Source organism: Belonocnema kinseyi, chromosome 1 (genome assembly GCF_010883055.1).
Source record: "Belonocnema kinseyi isolate 2016_QV_RU_SX_M_011 chromosome 1, B_treatae_v1, whole genome shotgun sequence".
In the NCBI taxonomy this organism is placed as follows: domain Eukaryota; kingdom Metazoa; phylum Arthropoda; class Insecta; order Hymenoptera; family Cynipidae; genus Belonocnema; species Belonocnema kinseyi.
The window spans coordinates 9,348,175-9,372,153 of NC_046657.1; the positions used below are offsets into that span (position 1 = coordinate 9,348,175).

General features: G+C 24.6%; 1 protein-coding gene across 1 annotated transcript; it reads right to left on the minus strand.

The window, feature by feature from the left end:
• Positions 1–1,255: 1,255 nt before the first annotated feature.
• On the minus strand, positions 1,256–12,633 carry LOC117170717 (endocuticle structural glycoprotein SgAbd-8-like). The gene is made up of 2 exons (XM_033357731.1): positions 12,497–12,633; positions 1,256–2,178 (listed from the first exon to the last, which is right to left on the minus strand). Exons 1-2 carry the CDS (start codon positions 12,506–12,508, stop codon positions 1,792–1,794), a joined length of 399 nt encoding a protein of 132 aa, XP_033213622.1. The 5' UTR covers positions 12,509–12,633; the 3' UTR covers positions 1,256–1,791.
• Between the last annotated feature and the right edge of the window lie 11,346 nt (positions 12,634–23,979).

Sequence of the window (23,979 nt, forward strand, 5' to 3'; positions counted from 1 at the left end):
AAGTGACTTTTCCTCATGTATTTTACATGGGAAACTTCAAGTCAAAACTGACACCTGTTAAAATCGAAAAATAAAAAAATAAAAAATTAGGGGAAAAAATTCTTTTTTTGGACTTAGAATGAAATTAGGGGGAACGTTGCCCTCTAAAAAATAAAAGCCTTTTTGAGCCACCCTAATTTAGGTATATAAGCATGGACATCATGTTGTCTTTTTGCACGTGGCCAACATCAAATTAATTTTTTAAATAAATTTTCTAAGTTTCCAAAGGATTCACGAATGTGGAGGGAAAGAAAACAACAAAAGTACTAAAACCCGGAAGACAGAAATATAGATAAATAAAGATGAATTATATTAAAGAAATAAAATGAAGTAAAGAAAAAGAAAAGAGTTCTTGGCGAAGAAAGGTAGAGAAAGAAAATAAAAAAGTATTGGGATTGTCGATACGACAAGATAGAGTTTCAGGTGTGCAGAGTGAACAATTGAGAGATAGAATAATTCTATCTTTTTCTATGCACCAATTTCGATATTTTTCAATCTTTCTTTTTCCAGCAAGGTACCACGTAAAATGCGTTCAGAGTTTAAATTATGCATGTGGGGTCTGAAATTTAGCCACTTATTTTTTTTTCCATAACCGAATTGCTAATAAAAATAAACTGTTGATATTTGAAACCTCTAAAATTAGGAACTGAAATTAAAAGTAAAAAAAAATTGACTGATTTATTATCTATCGAAACTTATAAAAATGTATATATCAAGTTTGACGATTTTTTGGCAGATGGCAGCACTTAGATATTTTTTGGAAAAAAATCTGTCACATTTAAAAAAAAATTGTTTAAATTTTCAAATTCAAAATAAAATAAGAATAAGCCAATCATTTCTGGATATAAAAAAAAATTACAATTTGATACACTTCTAATTTATACCATAGAAGATTATTGAACAAATGTATATTTAGAACAGAAAAAATTAATATAAAGGAGAGAGTAAAAAGATTATAGAAGATAAAATTAATAATGAATTAATGTGAACTATTATAAATATTATGAATAACTACTTTATGATTTAAAATATTAGAAAATAAAGAATGACAATAAAAAAAACATTTTGATAGAATATAATCCATAATAATTTATTTACAGCATTTTTTATACATCAATGTAAACTTAATTACAATATGATTAAAGTGAGTATAGAAAGAGGAATTTTCTCAGCGAAGATTACTAAGAATTTATACTAATCATATTTTTTTTTTAGATTTTTTCATTTCTCTTTAAAATTCCTCCCTCTTTTTGGTCACAGAGAACACATTTTATAGAGGCACACACACATAATTACTCTAGAGTATAATTACATTATTAATTAAATAATCCTCCAAATAAAAATTTTCCACCATAGAAAAATTTATAACAAAATATTATAATTTTGAAAAACTTAAAAATTTATCGTTTCCTCTAAAAAAAATTCAAATTGAGTTTTATGTGATTTCAATTTGAATTTTACAAAGGAAATATTGTCACTATAAATGCCTATTTCAATCATAATAAATCTTACATGACTGCATAAAAACATTGATTGCATTGATTAATTTATCAATTGATTAATAAACTACGATAATAAATTAATTACATTATTCCTGAATGCAATCTATCACTTTTTTGTGTATAGAATCGCAACAAAGAGACTAAGAAAAAGTCATCTAATTTTTTTTGGGCCATTCAAGATTTTTGAAAAACTGCATTTTTTACTTTCATTGTTTTTTGACTTCTATGATTTTTTGATTTAAAAAAAAAATTATTTTCGGGAATCAATATTGTCTTCTTCTGGATGGGCTGCGTTCCATTCGAGAGCCTTAAGAATTTCTGGAGGAATTGGGGGTGGGGTTGGCAGATGAGCCCCCTTGGGTTGGAAACCATCTTCGTTGGCAATATATTCCAATTGAATTTTATTTCCCTCTGGGTCAGTATAGGAAAATTGTCCAATTGCCTCCATTGCTTCATTTTCGGCTCCTGCATTTTTTAAGTGGCCCTCTTCCTCAGCCGCAATTCCATTTCCGGTTTCGTAACTCCATTTATAAGAGCCATCTGGATTTGGACCTTCCTGGCTTTGCCTTAGGATTGGGATTGGACTCGTTGGCTGTTGGGCCCTTGCAACTGCTATCAAAGCTGCCAGAAATATCACCTGAAAAAAATATATATATTTTTTTTGTTTGAAATTTAAAAAATGGGCACGATTGGGGGGGGGGGGGGGGGGGGGGGGGGGGGGGTTCTACAATTTTTAAATAATATAAAATTCTCGTATTGTTTATTGAAGTAACTCCTTTGTTCCCAAACACTGCTCCGACCCAAGTCGCTGATCAATCTCTCTAGACATCACCCCAGGCGAAGAGATCCGAGGAGTCATTATGTGCAGGTGAATTAACATTTTTAAAATATAAAATCAGGTTATATTTGTTAGTATAATAATAAAGATTTAGAATTTTCTAATAATAATTTTATTTCATGATGATATTTATTTTTGAATGCTTATAAACAATTTTGGTAAAAGAGATCATTTTTATAGTGAACGATCTTTTTTAATATTGGGAAATAATTCTGCTCTTTACATTTGGCTATCACACTATAATTTTTCAATTTTTTTTTGTATACACTTATAAAAAAGATGAGAAAAACGACGACAAGATTTCCGGGAAAATTGTTAATGACTTAAGTTTTATTTCAAAAGAATAATTTTTAATTTAAAAGATTTTAGAATATGTCGAAAAAGAATCTGGAATATTCTTAATGTTTTAAAATTTGTTTAGGATTTTGAAAAATTACGAAAACTAATTTATTTCAAAATATTTTTTGAAGTTTTAAAACGTTTAAAAAGTTAAAAAAAAATAGTTTAACATCTAGAAATATTTCATTTTTTTTTAACGAAATGTAGATTTTCGAAAATTTTGAAATGAAATTTCAAACATTTTTAATGATTTTGAAAGTTTTAATGAAAATAATTTTTTTTTAATTCCAGGGTAAATTTGGATTGATATTTTATTATAAAAATTAATTTTTATAAATATCTTTAAACATTTAAAATTTTTCCCTCAAATTACGAAAAAGAATTTATACAATTTTAAAGTGAAATTTGTCAATATCGCAAGCTTAGAAAATTAAAAAAAATCAAAGAAATTTAAGGGATAATACAGAGTTCTAAAAAGAAATAAAACCAATTTTGAATATTTGAAGTACTTCAAAAGGTTTTAAGGGACTACATTTTTTAAAGAGGTTTTGGAAAACATTTAATAGTTTTAGGTCTTACAATTTGTTTTACAAGAATATTTAAAAGATTTGAAAAAAATTGTTAACGATTTCCTTCAATTCCGGATTTTGAAAGATCATTTTGCAAGATCATAAAATTTTAGAAAAATCCGAATACATTTGAGACATATTTGAAAGTTTTGAAAAGATACAGAAAGACAATACAGAAATTTGTTTAGGAGTTATGGGGAAATTTTAATCATTTTTTATTTGAAAACATGTATTTTTTTAACAATTTTTTTAATTTTGCAGAATTTTTTACAATTTCAGTAACAATTATAATTATTTTAAAAGAAATTTAGAAGTTTTGAAAATTTTTAAAAATAATTAAACGATTTCACAAAAAATTAGAGCAAGGCGTACATTTTTGAAGATTTAAAAATAAAATTTTCAAGTTTTTAAAAGATTTTGAAAGGCGTCAAGATAATACAAAAATCTTCTTAGGATTCCTGGGAAAATTTAAAGTTGTTCTTGAGAATATTAGTGTGATTCTTTATTATGGAAAATTATTTTAGGGGAACATTGAAATAGATCTTAAAATTTTTTTAAGATTTCCAAAATTGTCAAAGTAGAATCTGGTCGATTTTAAGAATATAAATAAAAATATTCTTAATGTTGTAAATGGTTTTGAATGTTTCTTTTTCTAAATTTTAAATAATAACTTGGTTTTAAATGCATGGTTCTGTCGCGACATCTTTAAAAAAATGCATTTAAAAAATGGGTTTAAATTTAATACAAAATTGTTAAAAATGTGTGCATCTTGTTCGAATCAAAATGATTTTTGTTTGAAAATGCCATTTTTCGATGTAAAAGAACAACATTTTATTTTATTTTTAATAATAATTTGGTTCGAAATCTATGGTTTTATCGTGATATTCTTTAAATTATTTATTAACTTTTTTTTCAATTTATAAAAAAATCGAACCTGGAAATATTTCTTAAAGATCTAACGTCATTTCGTGTTTTTAATAAAGAAGATGATCCCACATGTGTTACTTAATTACGAGAAATAAAAAAATAAGAATCGATTAGTTACACCGATAACGATGTAATTAAATCTTCAGTAATTTCCTGGTGTCTTGCATAATCGACTATAAACTTTATTCTAAATGATACATTATTAGCGGATAAATTAGAATGATTGCTTGTTGATAATCTTTAATAATTTTTTTTCTCTAAATTTTCACTCTCTAATACTTTTTGTTTTAATCAGCAATATGACAAATAATTAAATTAGGCATTTAAAAAATATTTATTGAAACAAAAATTTACCATTACAACTGTACAGTGAAATAATAAGACATTGTAATAATTGTAAAGTAAAGTAATTAAATATTATCACAAAAGTTAACAAATTGGAAATTGAGGACAAATAAAATATTCCGAAAAATGAAATTGCCAACCTTTTTAAATTCGTGAATCGGATAATTCCCAAATAATAAAATTCCTGAATAATAAAATTTCCAAACAGGAAAATTCACGATTAATAAAATTCCCGAATAATAAAATACCTAAATGTATGCAATAAAAAATTTCTTTATAAATATTATTTATTTATTAAAAATACAATAATGAAATAATTGTATAAAAAATGTTCTTTGTAATGTTAAAGTTCTAAAATTATTGTTTCAATTTAAAATAAGAATGGTTGAAAGAAATACATTTCTGAATAATTTTTTTTCTTCAATTATAGTGATCTCTAATCTTGATAAAAAATTCTGTACAATTGTTGCCTTCTACATTATAAAACAATTGTATATAAAAATAATAATTATAGAATACAAAAGTTGTTTGTAAAGATGAAAAGAAAACAAAATATGGAAACTATTATATAGAACACTAACTATTGTAAAAAAGTTTGCAATACAAAAAATATATAATTTTACATTCAAAAAGTTGTAAACAAAAAATTGTTTTTCATAGTACAAAAATTCACAATACTCGTTTTGTTATAACATTTGAGAAATAATAGTTGCGAAAGAATTAATTTTTATCCCGAAAATAGTATCGTGACAATAAAAGGTCGAAGCTGGGTTCACCAGGTCATCGAATATTTTGCATTGTAACACGATTCCTCCTCCTTTGCTTAGACGGCAAGTTACTCAAATGCGGGAAAGGCACTTCGCTTCACTTTGGCCTTTTGTGAACGCTCCCTTCTTTATTCAAGAAACATTCATCGAATAATGATACAATACAAATTTCGATTGACCTATTTTAAACATTATTATTTTATTGATGATTTTTCAATAAAAAAATAAATAAAAAGATGGAGAGAAGTCTGATTTCTAATTGAGATACAATAAATTTAGAATTAAAATCCTTTCAAATTCTAAAAGCATTCTAAATTTAAAAACCATCCAAGTTTGATAAAAATTTACATTTCATTTGAACAATCTTTTATTCAAAAACCGTTTAAATTCTGCCGAAAATAGGAGTGTCTTAACAGGACGACTGAAAAATCCCGAATAATAAAATTCCTGAAAATTTTAGAATATTAACAAATTGGAAAATACCGGAATAATACAATTCCCGCAGAGTTAAATTTCGGAAGCGTTAAAAATATTGCCAAATTGGAGAATTCCTGAATAATAAAATTCTCGAATTGGGAAATTCCCGGCAGAAAAATGCCGAATTATAAAATATCCGGACTAGAAAATTCCCAAACTTCAACAGCTACATTTTTTTACAAATATTATTTATTTATTAAAAATACAATTGTCAAATATTTTGACTGAAAAATTAATTCAAATGTTTGAAGTTTCTAAAAATATTGTTTAAATCAAAAATGACAATAATTTTTAAAAAATCTATTTCTAGATGAAAATCGTTTCTAATTATTGTTATTTTAAATTACTTTAAATTAAAACAATGATTATAAGCTGTTGTGACTTATATTATTTGTTAAATTTTCCAATTCAGGCATTTTCAAAATCCGAATTTTATTATTTGGGATTTTATTTTTCAGGAATTTTATGACTCGGAAATTTCATTATTCATGAATTTTCTAAATCTAAAAATTTTTGTCTGTAGTTTTATTATTTATAAATTTTCCAAAACCCAAATTTTATTTTTCTGAAATTTTATTATTCGGAAATTTGTAATTTGGGTAATATCATCAACTGTTCCGGAATTTTAAATTCTCGAATTTAAACAATCAAAAATTTTTCTTCATAAGTATTATTTATTTACTGAAAACACAATAATCCAATATTTTAATACAAAAGAATTGTAGTGTTTAAAGTTTATAAAATTATTCTTTCAGTTGAAAATAACAATAATTGAAAAAATTATGTTTCTGGTTGAGATTTTTTTCAAGTATTAGTATTTTAAATTAAAACGATAATTTTTTGAAACTTTAAAAATCTAAAATATTTTTTAAATATTTGGTAATTCTTTTTTTAAATAAAAATGCCGAATTCGGTAATATTATAAATTGTCGAGAATTTTATTATGAACGACCGAAAATTGCGGAAAAATAAAATTCACCCTTTAAAAAATTCTCTAATAATAAAGTTACTGTACCGCATATAATATAACCCAATTAGAAAATTTCCAACAGAAAATCGACCGAATTATAAAATATACAAATTATAAAATGCACGGATTATAAAATAATGATTAAAGTTTTTGAATTTAAAAAAACAATGACTGAAAACAAATTTCATCAGAAATGTATTTTTTCCAATATTGTAATTTCAAATCCAAACAATAATTTTAGAAACATTGAAACAGAAAAATAATGTTTAACTGATAAGAATATTTTATTATTGTATTTTTATTCGCAAATAATATTGCTAAAAAAGTATACTTGTTTAATTTCATAAACTTCCTCGTTTGGATATTTTATGGTTCACAATTTTCTGTCGAAAATTTTCGAATTTGGAAATTTTATCATTCGGGATTTTTTCAATTTGGGAATTTTATTATGCGGAAAATTTCTAATTCGGGAATTTCAGTGTCGGAAATTTTACTCTTCAGGATTTTGCAGTTGTCCCTTTTATTATTTGGAAAATTTCCTATTCGGCAATTTTATTATTTAGGAATTGTATAATTCAGAAATTTTATTATTCTCGAATTTTTTCAAATTCCGGAATTTTACCCTGTTAGAAATTTGTTTTTTCGAAATATTTCAGTTTTCCTGTCTTGGCGAGTGAATATTTAATTCTTTCAATTTTTAATTTATTTAAATGTTAATAGGCAAAGAATAAAAGAGAGAGTTGTACAATTTAACAATTTAAGATTAATGATTGTTTCCTCATTAGGTAAATATAAAGTATGATGCCAAATGTTGTTCAATAATGACTATGACTTTTAAAAATTATTACGTAACTGCGCATAATTGAACCTGCGGATGCCCCTTTAATTTATTACCTGTCTTTCTCTAGCGCAACGCGATCTTCACATTTGTGACGAAAAATAATTAACCTTTATGTGTACTCACATCTCAAATCATTTTTATTGGATCTATGTTGTGAAATATATTTTTTTTCAATATTACTTAAGCTGAAAACTAATTGTTGAATCATTTAACTTAATTAGCATCATCAGTCAAACGTTTTGTGTGCAGGTTGGTTTTCCATTTGGCGGGAACAATTATTTTTAACACAAAATAAAAATTTTGAATAAGAATTAATTTTTTACGTTTATTTGCTTCTTAGGTTATATATCTATAATTTTCTTAAGATTCGTGAAAAAGTTTAGAAATATTTTCGAAAATTTCCGGCACATCAAATTTAATTTTCAACAAAAAAGTTAATCTTCAACCAAATACTTAAATTTTTCAATAAAAAACTAATACTTCTCAGTGAAAAATGAAACAGTAGATATTTAAATGCAGAAAGATTTTTATTTTAGATTAAAAGCTACTGAATTATTCTAAAAAGTCAGACTTAATTTTTTCCAGAAAAGAGAACATTTTAAGGAAATATTAACATATTCAACGAAACAAATAAATTTTTAATTAACCTTACAAATGGTCAACCAAACAGATGATTTTTTTGAATTTTTGACTACATACGTGAGCTTTTAACCAAAGATATGAATTATCAATGAAAAATAGAATAGTTGATACAGTAAAACTAGAAAATATTTTAATTCTTACCAAAGGAGATAAATTTGTGAAACGGAAATACGAACTTTCAACAGAATTGTTAAATTGTCAACAAAAAAATATTTTTTAGTCAAAAAAGAAAGAAAATTGTAGGCAAATAATAATTTGAGTGGAAGACATCATTTTTAATACAAAAGAAAAATGTCCAAAAACTATATATATTTTTTAAGTTTATTGTTTATTTACTTACAAGTTATATAAATATAGTTTTTCTGGTTTCTCTAAAAAATTCAAAAAGATTTGTTAACAATTCAGACATATCGAAATAGAATCTCAAAAATTTCACATTTTTTTTTTATTTCATAGGATTTTAAATTATCTCTCAGGATGGATTCGAATTATTCCTAAAAATATCACGAAATCTTCCGGGTTCGTTTTTGATAATTTTGGAAATCTTTCGTAATGTTTTTAAATATTTTCTTAAAATAAATGAAAAAAAAAAATAATAACTTTAAATATTCCTATGAATCTTAAGAAAATTTTTTTTATCATATTGAACATTTTGAAAAAAAATGCAATAAGAAATCTTTTTTAATCACTTTTGAAATTGTTTTAAAAATTTTTAATGATTTCAATTTTCCATAAAATTTTTGAAAAATTCTGCAAAATTAAAATATTATTTGGAAAATCTTTCATATTCTTTTTTGACAATTTTTTAAATTTTTTGAAATTTTTAAAAATCGTTTTGAACATATTCCTAAAATAAATTCTAGAAAATAAAACATTGTTAAAAAATTTCCAAAAAAGCGTCTGAAAAATTTGTTTTCTTTCGAAACCTTTTAAAATTCTTAAAAATCCTCTAAAATTTTGGTACCAAATCTTTAAAAATCTGCATTTTTTTAGATTTTCTTAACATCATTTTAATTACAAAATTATTTTCCTAATATTCTCAAAACTTTAGAATTTTTCTGTAATATTTTACATATTGTTAAATATTCTTTTTAAATTAATATTTCAATATAAAGAATCGCATTTAATATTTTCAGAAATCTTAAGAAAATTTTGTATTATCTTGAAACTTTTCTAGATTCTGAAAAAGCTATGAAATTACATTACAAATTTTAAAAAATCTACATCATTTTTAATTTCCGCAGAAATTATATTTTCTTTATTATTAAATAATCATTTACAATTTAGATTTTATCTAGCAAACAATTTAAAAAATTAAAATTCCTCCTTTGGATATTTTGATTAAAAAATTCCAATAAGTTAGTAAAAAACAATAAGTGCGAGATTTACGAGAATTCAGACCTAGGAACATTACATAAATTAAACGGTTAAATTTAATTAAATAAACAAATTGAATTGGAGATTTTGAATAAATTATAATAAACGCTTAAGCTGAATGCATGATCTTCACACGTAATTATGCAGGTAATTAGTTCTTGATTGGCGTGACATAACTGTATTGTCACTATTTTAGTTAAAATTCATTGAAACGACTTTATACAAATGACGTCGCACTATTCACAAAATTGGAATATAAATAATTGTATTTGAATTCAAATTCTATTATTTAAAAAAATACATTATAACATATAAATATAAAATAAAATATTTGTTAACAAATATATCAAATAAAAATAGTTTTTTATTTCATCCTTTCTTTTCAACTTTGAAATTTTTTTAATAAGTTACAATGGATTCAATTCTCTACCAAACAAATATTATTATTAAACGAATTTTATTTTAAAAAATAATAATTCAGATGTAAAACGAACAAAATATAATATTAATCTTAAGCAAAATATTTTTAATTGCTTCTATAACCAAAGTACAAGAATTTTTACTTACTTTTACAATTTTCAAATTTTTCGTATTTTCTTTTAGATCTAATTTTGTTGATTCTAACTTTCAATTTGGAGAACTCAATCTGTATAAAAAAATGCAACAAGAAAAAAATTAGAATCCTTAAAGTCTCTATATTTCGAAAAGCTCTTTTTATTTACTTATTATTATCAAATTTGTATGTAACAAATTAATTTAATTAAAAATAAATAAATGCTTGATAAGCCCTACTCTAAAGAATAAAAGTATTACTATACCAGTTAAAATAATTAATTTTCGACAAAATAATTAAATTTTCAATAAGATGAACTTTCGATAAAAAAATTAATTCTCAACACAAAATATAATAGTTGATATTTCCGCCGAAATATATTTGGATTTTTAAAAAGAAAACAGTAGGGAATGGCCAAAAAATACAAATTTTCAACAAAATAATTTGAATCCTCAACCAAAACAGTCTAACTTTATACCAAAAAAAGGACTTTATAAACAAAATTGAATTTTTAACCCACAAATATACATTTTCTACCAAAAGAATTAAATTTTCCACCCAAAAAAGATGAGAAGGGAATTTTCAGTCAAAAAATGAATTTTCAACATTTTTAAGCAAAGAAATAATATTTTGGCTGACATAATGAATTTTCAAGCAGGAAAATTAATTTTTAACCCGATAGGTAAATTTTCAACTTTTCTACCAAAAAGGCAAATTTTCAATAAAAAATGGAAGTTAAATTTTCATAATAATAATTTTCAATCAAAAAATCTATTTTTCAATAGAAAAGAATGAATTTTGTTCAAGCAGAATAATTTTCTACAAAAAAAAAAAGAATAATTTTTAACAAAATACATGAATTTATAACCAAATAGATTACATGCATATTAAAGAAGATACATTTTTTACTAAATAACGAATGGTTTAATTTTCAAAAATAAAATAAATTAATAATAATTTGCAATGAAATAATCTATTTTTCAATCAAAGAATTTAATTGTAAACAAAAAAGATTACTTTTCTACCAAAAAAGATTGATTTTTAACAAAATACATGAATTTTTAACAAAAATTTAAAATTTTAAAGGAATTTTAACCTAATAGTTAAATTCTTAAACGAAGAATTAATTTTAAACCAGAAAGTTAAATTAGTCACCAAGAAGATTAATATTATATAATATGAAGTAGTTCAATTATCAGTTAAAAAAATTATTTTTAACAAAAAAAGAATTTCTGAAAAATAGTTCAATTTTTCAGTAAAAACGACAAATTTTCAACAACATTGTTGAATTTCCAATCAAATAGATTAATTTTAACAGAATATCAACCAAAGCTTAAATTTTTAAAGGAATTTGGAACCTAAATTTCCGACCAAAGAACTGAATTTTCAACCAAAAAGGTGAGTAAGTCATCAAGAAGATTAACATTCTACCAAAAAAGACTAAATTTTCAATGATTAGCCAAACATATAGAATGATTAAATTATAAGTTAACAAAGTTAATTCACAATAATAAAACATTTCAAAAACATAGTGAAATTTTCAGCAACAAATAAATGGGGTTTCTTCTCAAATGATAAGTTATAAAAAAATGATTAACAATGCAGTTTATTTTTTTTAATTAATTTTCTCTTCGAAATTATTGTTTAAATTTAAATAATGCAATGAAAATATATGAAAATAATTATCTTTTATTTATTGTAAAAATACTATTTACACTATGATTTAATAATAAAGTTACTAGTGCTCATGTGCTCATATAAAATAATTTAATATATTTATGTGATAAATAAGTATATAAAATTTGGCAAATGGAATTTTATAGAAAATTCGAGTAAAATTCAGAAAGTCGAATTTAATTTTACTTTGATGAATATTTTATCCAGAAATATCTGGAAAATGTATTATTTAAATGTTAAAAAAAATATATAAGCCGAGGAGTCATATTTTGTTATCGAGAAAAATAAACTACGAATTTTAAAGAATTATAAGTGAAAAAAATGTCATTCATATTGAATCCACTGAAATATTCTCGCTATGATAAAAAAATTTCTCGGAATCATACATAACTTTCTCAAATGACATGTGATTCTTTGTAAAATTTATAACAAAATGTTGGAAAATGAGCCGAGTTACTTCATTTATAATAATTAAATTAATTAGTTCCAATAATTTACTTATTTAATTTATTCTATGTATTTTGAGGGATGAAAAACGGCTTTTGGTTTCACTGGATTCACTATATAATCCGAAACTGGTGTGAGGGGTAGTTAGATTCCATTTGACGAATCGATTTTTTCCACTGAACTTACCGATTCCTTCATGACGAGAATTTAAACAATCTAGTCAGATTGTTTATAAAATATTTTTTATTCCCAATATTCCGATGGAAACGCTTCACTGAACTGACTCAAGAAGCGCTGCAAGCCTTCCGCTTTATATATTCTCATTCGCGGATCTTCGGTAAGGTAAGACGTAAGGTAATACCTTATTTAGACCCCCCACCCCAGATGTTGGTTGGGCCCAAGCGGTGCGCCAGTCCCGCGAACTCGATGCGCTTGTCTCATGTCTCAACGACTGGGGACCTCAGAAGTTGAGGTCAAGCTTACTCCACTGCAAAGGTCGTCCAGTCGCGGGACGCGGATTATACTCGTTATCGGAAAGCCTCCTATCAGGAGACATGAAGCTTGTCGATCGAATCGTGAACTTTCTTTTTTTAAATTGAATTTCTCGAGCAATTCTGATTTGGGACCCGCCCTTTGATTTGTATCAATAAATTAGGATTTAGGGGCCGTACTTGAATTACGCAACGGATTGCAGATCCACTACAAGACCCCCCCCCCCTGGAACGAACGGTGACAAAATATTTATGTCCATCTCCTGTGTCCCTCCTCTTACTGTGGGTAATTTATGGTTTTTAGAATTAATGAGATATGGGAGTTAAGACTTATGTAAACTTTTTTTATTTGAGAAAGACCCTACCTACTAATGGCAGCGAGTGGTGGTTTTATATGGCAACATTGTGAAGCTCTTCGCTTGGGTTGATCGGTGGAGAGATTGATCAGAATTCTGGGTCAGAGAGGTGTTGCGGAATGGATGTGTTATTTCTGGATCACGTGGAATTCTAGATCATATAAAAATCTATACTCACCCCCCCCCCCATGGCATAATAATAATGAGAAATACATGCTTTGCCGGATAAAAACTTCATTTTCAAAATTTCCTCATTTTTTCTTCACCAATTTTTTTATTTGCCCTGAACATTAACATTCAAATACCAGAATTTTAATCTTGTAATATTCTTAACAAATGATTTTTATAAACAGATTAAAACAAATATGATGTGTCAGAAAATAAACTAATCTTCATCAAAATATTTAAATTTGCAACGAAAGAGATAAACCTTTAATAAAAAAAAAGTTGTATACAAGGTAGTTTAACTTTCACTCACGCAGTTAAATTTTCAATTAAAATAATATACGTTTTCAAATATATACTTGAACTTTCAAGCAAAGATATGAATTTTTAAATAAATTTTCAGTAAAAAATTGATTTCTTAACAAAGTGGTTCAATCTAAATTTTAAACCAAATAGTTGAATTCTCAATGAGAGAAAATGAATTTTCAACCGAACTTTTGCATTTTCAACTAAGAAAATTCAATTTCTATCAAAAAGGATCAATTTTCGACAGAAAATGGAATAGTTACATTTTCAGTTTAAAAAATTAATTTTGAATAAGAAAATCTACTTTTCGACCATAAATATTGAAAGCTTATTTTATCCGTTGAAGATTAGTTATTATAATTAAAAATTAATAAATAATTGCATTTTAAAGAAAAAGGAATTGTTCTACGAAATAGATCAATTTTCAATAAAACAATTAAATTTTAAACCAAAAAGAATTACTTTCTAACAAAATTGTTGAATTTTTAATTAAAAAGGTGCTTGTCGATTAAAGAAAGGTATAATTTCTACTAAAATACATTAATTTTATGATCAAAAACACAATTTTTTCAAATAGTTGATTTTCATCTATATAGGATGACTTTTCAACAAAAATGCTGTATTTTCAACAAAAGAGTTGCATTTTTATCCGAAAAAGATAAAATTTATATTAAAACAGATACACTTTTGATTAAAAAAGTCCAATTTTTTAAAAAATAGTTCAACATTCGTACAAAAAAGATTCCAGTTGAATTATTTACACTCAAATATGCATTTTTAATAAAAAGTGAATTTTCTATGATATAGTGGAATTTTCAACATAACAGTTGAATTTTGAACAAAAAAGGATGACATTTTCACAAATTGTTGAAGTTTCAACCAATCGATGGCATTTTTATCAAAAAAGATACAATTTCTACAAAAAATTATGCAGTTTTAAATCAAAAAGAAAAATTTTCTAAACAATAGTTGAATTTTCACCCAAAAAAGATTTCAGCCTGACTTTTCAAGATAAAAATATGAGTTTCAAATAAAAAGTGAGTTTTCTATTAAGATACTTGAATTTTTTTAATTTAACAAAATTCTTAAATTTTCAACCAAACAGTTTTCTTTTTATGCAAAAAGACTTTTCAAATTAAAAAGGTACATTTTCAACAATAAAATTTGAATTTTTATTAAAAAATTATTTTAGTTTAGTTCTTATCATCAATCTTTGAGTTTTAAAAAATAAATAAATTTTCGAACAAATGATAACATTTATAACTAAAAAGATTATATATTCAGGAGGAAGTAACCGCAAAAGAAAGAAATATAAATTATCTACATATTGTTATATCAGGGTTACCGCGAAAATTCCGTAATTTTTTTTTGATCATTTTTTCATCTTCTCTTACCATTAATATTCAAAGACCAGAATCTTGTAATAATTATTACATTTCTCGTAGAAAATTGAACAGCTCAGATAAAAATGAACTTTTATGTTGAAAATTAGTATGTTTTAGCTGAAAATTTAAGTATTGGTAAAAATTCAACTATTTTGAAGAAAATTTGTTTTTTTTTTGTTAAGAAAAGTTTCCCTATAAAAATTAACTTATTGCATTTTTGATTAAAAATTGATATTTTTTTAGTTTCAAAATTCGACTATTTGGTTTAAAATTTACGTCATTTGTTGAAAATTGATCTTTGTCGAAATAAAATTATTCTACTTGAAAATTCAACGTTTTTAATGATTTTTATCCTTTATTGACGAAAAATATTTATTGGTTGAAAATTTAAATCTAAATATTGCGAAAAATTCGTCTTCTTTTACTTAAAGATGCGCCTCTTTTGGTACAAATTTAGTGGTTTGGTGAAAAATTATTTGTCTTTTTTTGATTCAATTGAACAATATTTCTTTGTTGAAAATTTAATTCTTGTTAAAAAAATTCGTTTTTTTAAATTTAAAGATGTATATCTTCTGGTGAAAAAAATCGTCTTTTTTGTTTTAATTCAACTGTTTTCCGTTAAAAATGAAAATATTTCGGTGTTTAAAATATAAATTATTTTATTGTTGTTTGAGAATTCACTTTTTAAATTTGAAATTTTAACTACTTATAGTTGAAAGTTGAACTGCTTTGTTAATTTATAAGAAACAGTCACTTTTTACTATATTCCTGCTCCCCTCCAAATAGTCTTACGTACTTTTTGGCTATTTCAAAAATTAATTCAGGACCTAGATAAACTATCTGCGAACAATAAACTACAACAAATCATAAAAAAATACAATATTTTACACTCAACTATACAAAAGTACGGTAAAATGCAATATATTACAATAAATCACAAGATAATATAGAAACTAAAATATATCAGAATAAAATATAACGAAGAAAAATAAGATCACAATACGCTATACAATAAAGTAGAAAGCAAATACTGAAATAAATTACATAAAACGCAGAAAACTAAAAAGAAATCAAAAGCGTTCATAAAACTACAGTAGGTAACAAAAAACTATAATAAAGAACGACAAACTATAATAGATTACAAAAAATTACAAAGAGCTGCGGTAAACTACAATATATTACAATAAACTTAAACACAGTTTTAACAAAAAATTACAATACAAATTTACAACAACAAAGCTAGAAAGGATTACCATAACACATTGCACAAAAATGAGATCAAAGTAAACTACAACAAACTACCAGAAACTACTACGTACATCACACTTTAAAAATCATTAAAAAAACTAGTTCAATAAAAACTAAAAAGAGTAAAATATAGTACAAAAAACATTAAAAAATACAAGAAATCAACAGAATGCAAAAAAATACAACAGATCCCAATAAATCACAATGAAGAACAAAAATTACAATAAACAGAAAAAAGACAAAAAAAGACAAACTACATTAGAATTCAATAAACTGCAGCAAAATATATAAAAAAAATTGAATGTATCAGAAGCATATAAAATAAACAAAAATAAGATAACAGTACACTACAATATATTCTAATGAAATGCAATAAATAACGAAAAACTACAATAGATCACAATAAAATACAAACACGTTTAGAAATAAATACTACAGTAAACAACAAGAAATTATGGAAAACTAACAACATAAATCACGATTTCAAAAACTTTTCTCGACCATCTGAAGCTTTTCGTCATATGAAGTGTACCCTCACAATAAACTAGAACAATAATATGAAAAAATAGAGTAGATAAAATTAAACAAAAATAAACTTTGACAACAGCAATAAAATAACAAACATTACAACAAAGTTCACAAGTGTAAAAAACTACAAAATAACACAATAAACTACAGCGAAAATTGACAAAATACAACAAAGTACAATAAAATAAAACAGCATACGATAAACTTCAATAGATGCAATAAACTACATGAAAGGACGAAAAAATACAATAGATCACAACAATCTACAACAAAGTATGCAAAAATACCCTTAAAGTAAGCTATAAGATAGTATGCAAAAATGTTTTAGATCCCACTGAAGAACGCTAACTTTAAAAAAAACAACAACAAAGACTACGATAAGGCACAAAAAGTCTGGAATCTACATACAACCACAAAAATTTGTAAAGCTTGCATAAGGCTATAATAAATAGCAATAAACTAAATAAAGAGCTAAAAATACAATAGATTATGATGAATTACAAAAAATACGGTAAACTACAATGTATCAAAACAAAAACTACAATTAGGGATGGAAAAATATTATGCAAGGCATGATTCAAAAGAAAATCTCCGACCATTTAAGCATGAATTAAACAACTTTAAACATTTTAAAAAATAGACTACAATAAACTCAAAAGAGTGGAAAACTACAAAAGATTAGGAATGTGCTTAGAACTTAAATTAGTCACAGCAAAGCATAGCAAAGAACAAGAAGATACAATACATTACAATAAAGTACAACAAAGAACGAAACAATATGCGAGATTACAATAAACCATAAGAAAGTATGTAAATATATCATAACATACAATAAAAACCATAAACTACACAAACCTGAAATAAAGTACAATATAATAAAACAATGAATAACAAATAATAGCAATTAGGAATAGAAGAATACAATAGCCATCAAAGAAATAAAAAGCTAAAATAAACCAAATTGACTTAAATAAATTACAATAAACTACAATACGCTATAGTATAAACGAATTAGAGAGTACAAGAATTGCACAATACAGCAACTGAGCGATACCAAAATTGTTCAGTAAAACAATAAAATTGTGCAAGACAGCTATTGTATTATACAATAATTTGACATTTAAAGCATTCGCCTGATACAAAAATTGCTTAGTACCATTCTACAATTTGTACTACAAATGGTAAAAATATTTAACTATTTAACTGTACTGCTATTGCACTGTATAAATCTATTGTACGATACAGCTAGTGTGCCATACAACAATTGTACTATACAGTTATTGTACTCTGCAGCTATTGTACGATATAATTATTGTACAGTACACAAGTTTTATCATTGTATTGTGTATTACAAATCGTAAAAATATTTAACAGTTTAACAATACAGCTAGTGTACCATACAACTATTGTGCTATACAGTTGTTGTACGATATAAGTACTGCATAGTACACAAGTTTTATCATTGTATTGTGTACTACAAATCATAAAAATATTTAACTATTTAACAATACAGTCTTCGCACTATACAGCTATTGTATTCTACATGTATTGCACTCTGCAGCTATTGTACTATACAGTTATTTTATTCTAAAGCTATTGTACGATATAAGTATTGGAAAGAACAAAAGTTTTATCATTGCACTTTGTTCTATAAATTCAAAAAATAATTCACTATTTAACTATACAGCTATTGCTTTATACATCTATTTTACGATATAGCTGGTGTACTATACAGCTATTGAACTATACAGTTATTGTACGCTGCAGTTATTGTACGATATAATTATTGCACACTATAAAAGTTTTATCATTGCATTGTGTACTACAAGTTGTAAGAATATTTAAATATTTAACAATACAGCTATTGCATTAGTACAAAAGTTTTATCATTACATATTGTACTATAAAATGCAAAAATATTTTATTATTCAACAATACAGATATTGCACTATACATCTATTGTACGATACAGATAGTGTACTATACAGCTATTGTACTATACAGTTATTTTAGTCCATAGCTAATATACGATATAAGTATTGCACAGTACAAAAGCTTTATCAAGTTGTAAAAATATTTCACTATTTAACTATACATCTATTGCATGATACAGCTAGTTTACTATGCTGCTATAGTGCTCTACAGTTATTGTACTCTGCAGCTATTGTACAGTATAAGTATTGCGCAGTCAAAACTTTTATCATTGCATTTTGTACTACAAATTGTAAAAAGATTTTAATTCTGAACAATACAGATATTGCACAATACATCTATTGTATGACACAGCTAGTGTACTGTACATCTATTGTACTATACAGTTATTTTATTCTGCAGCTATTATACGACATAAGTATTGCACAGTACCAAAGTTTTATCATTGCATTGTGTACTAAAAATTCTAAAAAGATTTTAATTTTTAGCCATACAGATATTGCACTATACATCTATTGTACGATATAGCTAGTGTACTATACAGCTATTTTCCTCTACAGTTATTGTACTCTGCAGCTACTGTAGGATATAAGCATTGCATAGTACAAAAGTTTTATCATTATATTGTGTACTACAAGTTGTAAAAATATTAAAATATTTAACAATGCAGTATTGCATTAGTATAATAGTTTTATCATTGCATTGTGCACAACAAACTGTAAAAATATTTAACTATCTAACAATACACATATTGTACTATACATCTATTGTACGATACAGCTATTGTACTTTATAGTTGCTTAACGATACAACTATTCTACTATACATCTATTGCACTACCCAGCTGTAGTATTATGCACCTATTGTACTACGCAGCTATTGTACGATACAGCTAGTGCACGATGCAGCTATTCTATGATACAAGTATTGCACGGTACACCAATTTTATCATTATACTGTGTGCTAAAAATTATGAAAACAAAATTGTAGAATTTAAAAATGTAACAGCAATTATGAAAACTGTGCAGTATTAAAATTGTACAATCTAACAATATCAGATTGCAGAAAATGAAAAAAAAACATTTCAAAATTTAAAAAATTGAATAGTACAAGAAACAAATAGTGTAACCAGGGCGAAGCAAAGTAATTGTAAGGTATCACAAATGTATAGTAGCGCAATTGAAAGTCGCAACAATTATACAATAAATAATTGAATGTAAATAAAAATACAAACTATACAATACAATAAAAAAATTGTAACAGAAACCAATGGTTGAAATACACCATATAATACAAAATGCAATATATAAAACAGTGAATTGTGTATTACAGAAATTTTATATCGTACAATTTCTGCTAAAAGATTGTATAACAAAAATGATTTTAAAGTGTATTAATTGTACAATAATAATTATGAAAAAGTACAATCTGCAGTAAAAACTAACGTGAAAATGTACACAAATCCTGAAGAAAATAGTTAAATTGCAATATTTTTTAACACAAAAATGGATATATATGTCCGTTGCTGAATGGGAGAAAAAAAATGTAATGCATTACGTCACCCTTAAGGAAGATTGTAATGAACGATGATGATGCATTGGATGTTTTCCGCATGTGGAAGCTTTGATGTTTTATCCCATGCGACTCAAGGCTTAAAACCGGTATAAAAATGGTAAATATTTATTGGAATCCTTACTTGCATGATTACGTCAATTAAGACAGGTCATATTATAGGATAAAATAAAATAAAATGATTCAGAGTTTTCTTACAATAAAAGCTGAAAACCGTTATGTTATACTAACCAGTTTTTCATAAACGACTTTCTTTATTCACTTTTAAATAAATTCCTTATCGAGAATTCGATTATCATTATCTAAGGTTATTGTCATTAACTTGATAATAGAAAATAGAAAAAAATATTTTCGAATCTAAATACTATTTTTTGCATTAATTAGTTCACTTAATGTTCTGTAGTATTCCGGATTTCAGAGGAACCTCAAAGAATACCATTTTCATCCAAACTTGATATTCAAATCAACGACGCACTTTTCGAAACATAAATAAAAACCACAGATATTTACGAGACACATTCCTTTATTTGCAAACTGATTTTTGCAAAACATGCATAAAAATTGTAATTGCTTTCGTTCATTTGCGCATTAATTCCAGTCGATAAATCAATAACTGGCATACAACTTTTTTCTTAAAAGTACTATATGTATCACTGAAAAACTACTTGTTTAAAAAAATTCAAAAATATATTAAATTTTTTTTTTTTTGATACGAAGACATTGGAAATTATGAAATAGCAAATAAAGGTTGTTTTCAATCTCAATTGCACTTTGTGGTAATCACACTGATTAGAAAATTATTATAATTTTTGATAAATTTGAGTGACATAATAATGCTTTATCTTGATTGTTCTCATGACATTCTTCGCCTTAGACGATGTAATCTAATATGCAAATGAATGAAGATTTTATTTTTCAAAACAAGATATGACGGGTGGTTGCGAATTCATTTTAAAAGTGAAAAATAACTTATTTCTGTGATAAACGAATTCGCACTACTTGAACTTCGAACAAATTAATTTTATTCATAAGAAAAGAATTTTATTTTCAACAAAATTGTTGAATTTTTCGTCTAAAAAGATCAATTTTGAACAAAAGGGTGTAATAGTTGATATTTAAACGTACAAATACAATTTTTTTTTAAATGAGGTTCAAAACAAACAATACAAATTTTCAACAAATAAAGATGTTTGAGTCATGAAAGGAGAAAAAGTTGATCTAAATCTTTCAACCTTCAAGCCAAAATACGAATTTTCCAAACAAAAATGGAATTTTTTAACAGAAAATATGAATGTTTAGCAAACCAAATTAATTTTTAATGAAAATTTTTCTGTTTTATAAAAAAAAAATGAAATTTAAAATTCAGAAGATTATTTTTGTACGAAAAAATCGGAATTTTCAACTAAAAAATATCAATTACTTTTTAAGTTAAAATTCTTTTATTTATAACAACAAAAAAACGAATTTATAAAAAGTTAAATTTTTAGCCAAAGATAAAACTACCACTAACGAAACTACTAAAAAAAATTCATTAAAAAAATAAATATTATTATTATTATTATCATTAGAAACTAAATTTCCAAGTAAAACAGATGAATTATTATATCAACAAGACAAATTTTCCAAAAAAAAGAGTTGAATTTTCATCCTGCAAAGCTTTCAGTAGAGTTTTCAGCATCAAAATATGCATTTTAAATAAGAAATTAATTTTCTACGAAAATGCTGAAATTTTCAATAAAAATAAAACGAGCTTTAAATACAATTGTTGAATTTGAACTAAATAATTACATTTTTATCCAAGAAAGATGAAATTTATACTAATATAGATGAACTCTTAAATCAAAAAGACCAATTTTTTTAAAATAGTTAAAGTTTAATAAAGAAAAGAAGATTCAGTTGACTTTTTAACACCAAAATGTAAATTTAAAGGGAGAAATAAGTTTTTTACGGAAACATTATAATTTTTACACTACAAAGACCAATTTCCATCAAAAACATTTCTACTTTCAACCAAAAAGAATAACTTTTCATCAAAATTGTTGAAATTTTAAATAGTCGAATTTTTATCCAAGAAACATGAAATTTTTACTAAAACAGACGATTTTTTAAATTAAAAAAAACATTTTCTACTAGAAAAGGTGAATTTCATTTTTAAAAAAATCAGTTAACTTTGCAAAAAGAACATTTAATTTTGAAACGAAATAATTGAATGTTCAATCAGAAAGCATGATTTTTCAAATAAAATTGTTAAATTATTTAAACAAACAGTTGCATTTCTATCAAAGAAAGATGAAATTTCTACTAAACGGATGAATTTCTTTTTTTTTTGTAAAATTTAAAACCATAATAGTAGAATTTCAATCAAAAAAGATTTCCGTTGACTTTTAACATTGAAATATAAATTTTAAACAAGATGTGAATTTTCTACGAAAATATTTAAATTTTTTAGCCAGAAATACAAATTTTCAACAAAAAAGTTTAATTTTCCACCGAACAGGGTGACTTTCTAACATAATCGTTGAATTTTCAACAAAATAATTGCATTTTTATCCAGGATATTAGTTTTTTACCAAAACCAACTAATTTTTAAAAAATGTTCAAAGATAGTTGAATTTTAATAAAAAAAGAGTCGACTTACGAAAGAACTAGAAACAAGATGAATTTCCAATAACAAAGTTACATTTTTTAACGAAAATGTTATTTTTTAAAATAAAATAGACATAGTTTCAAAAACAATAAAAAATAGTTGCATTTTAATACAAAAAAAAGATTTCTTTTAACTGTTCAACATTAAATTATAAATTTTAAACAGGAAGCAAATTTTTTACGAAAACATTAATTTGTAACCCGAAAATACGAATTTTCAACAAAACCGTTGAATTTTTTAACAAAAAGGATAACTTTTAAACAAAATTGATGATTTTTTAGACAAATAATTGCATTTTTATTCAAAAAATATGAAATTCCTACCAAAGCGGTTACATTTTTAAATAAAAAAATGGTTAAATATTAATAAAAAAAATCTAAGTTCATTTTTCAACACCAAAACATAACTTTTACACATGAAGTAAATTTTCAATAAAATAGTTGAATTTTCAACAAAACAGTTTAATTTTTGTCCAGGAAGAAGGATTTTTTAATCAAACTGGTAAATTTTGAACCGATCAGTTGCATTTTTATACGAGAAAGATGATATCTCTACCAAAACAGACGAATTTTCAAATAAAAAAGAAAACTTAAAACAAAAATATTTAAATCTTCATCCAAAAAAGATTTCATTACATTTTTCAACACTTTATTCTGCACAAGAAGTAAGTTTTCTATGAAAATACTTTAAATTTAAATTTAGAAAAAACTTTCAACAAAACATTTAAATTTTTTACCAAAAAGGATGAATTTTTTAATCAAAAAGGGAAAAAAGAAGTAATTGATTGTCATGAAAAAATTAAAAAATTAAATTGATTGTATTTTCTTTAATGCTCAATCAATCGTTTAAATTTTGGACCAAAAAGGAGACATTTTGTAATGAAAAGGACAAGTTAAGAAAAAAATAATTTTTGAAAAAAAAAAAATAATTTTCAGTTGCCTTTTTAACTTTAAAATATAAATTTACAACAAGAAGTGAATTTTCTACAAATATACTTAAATTTTCAATCAGAAAAACGAACTTTCAACAAAATAGTTGA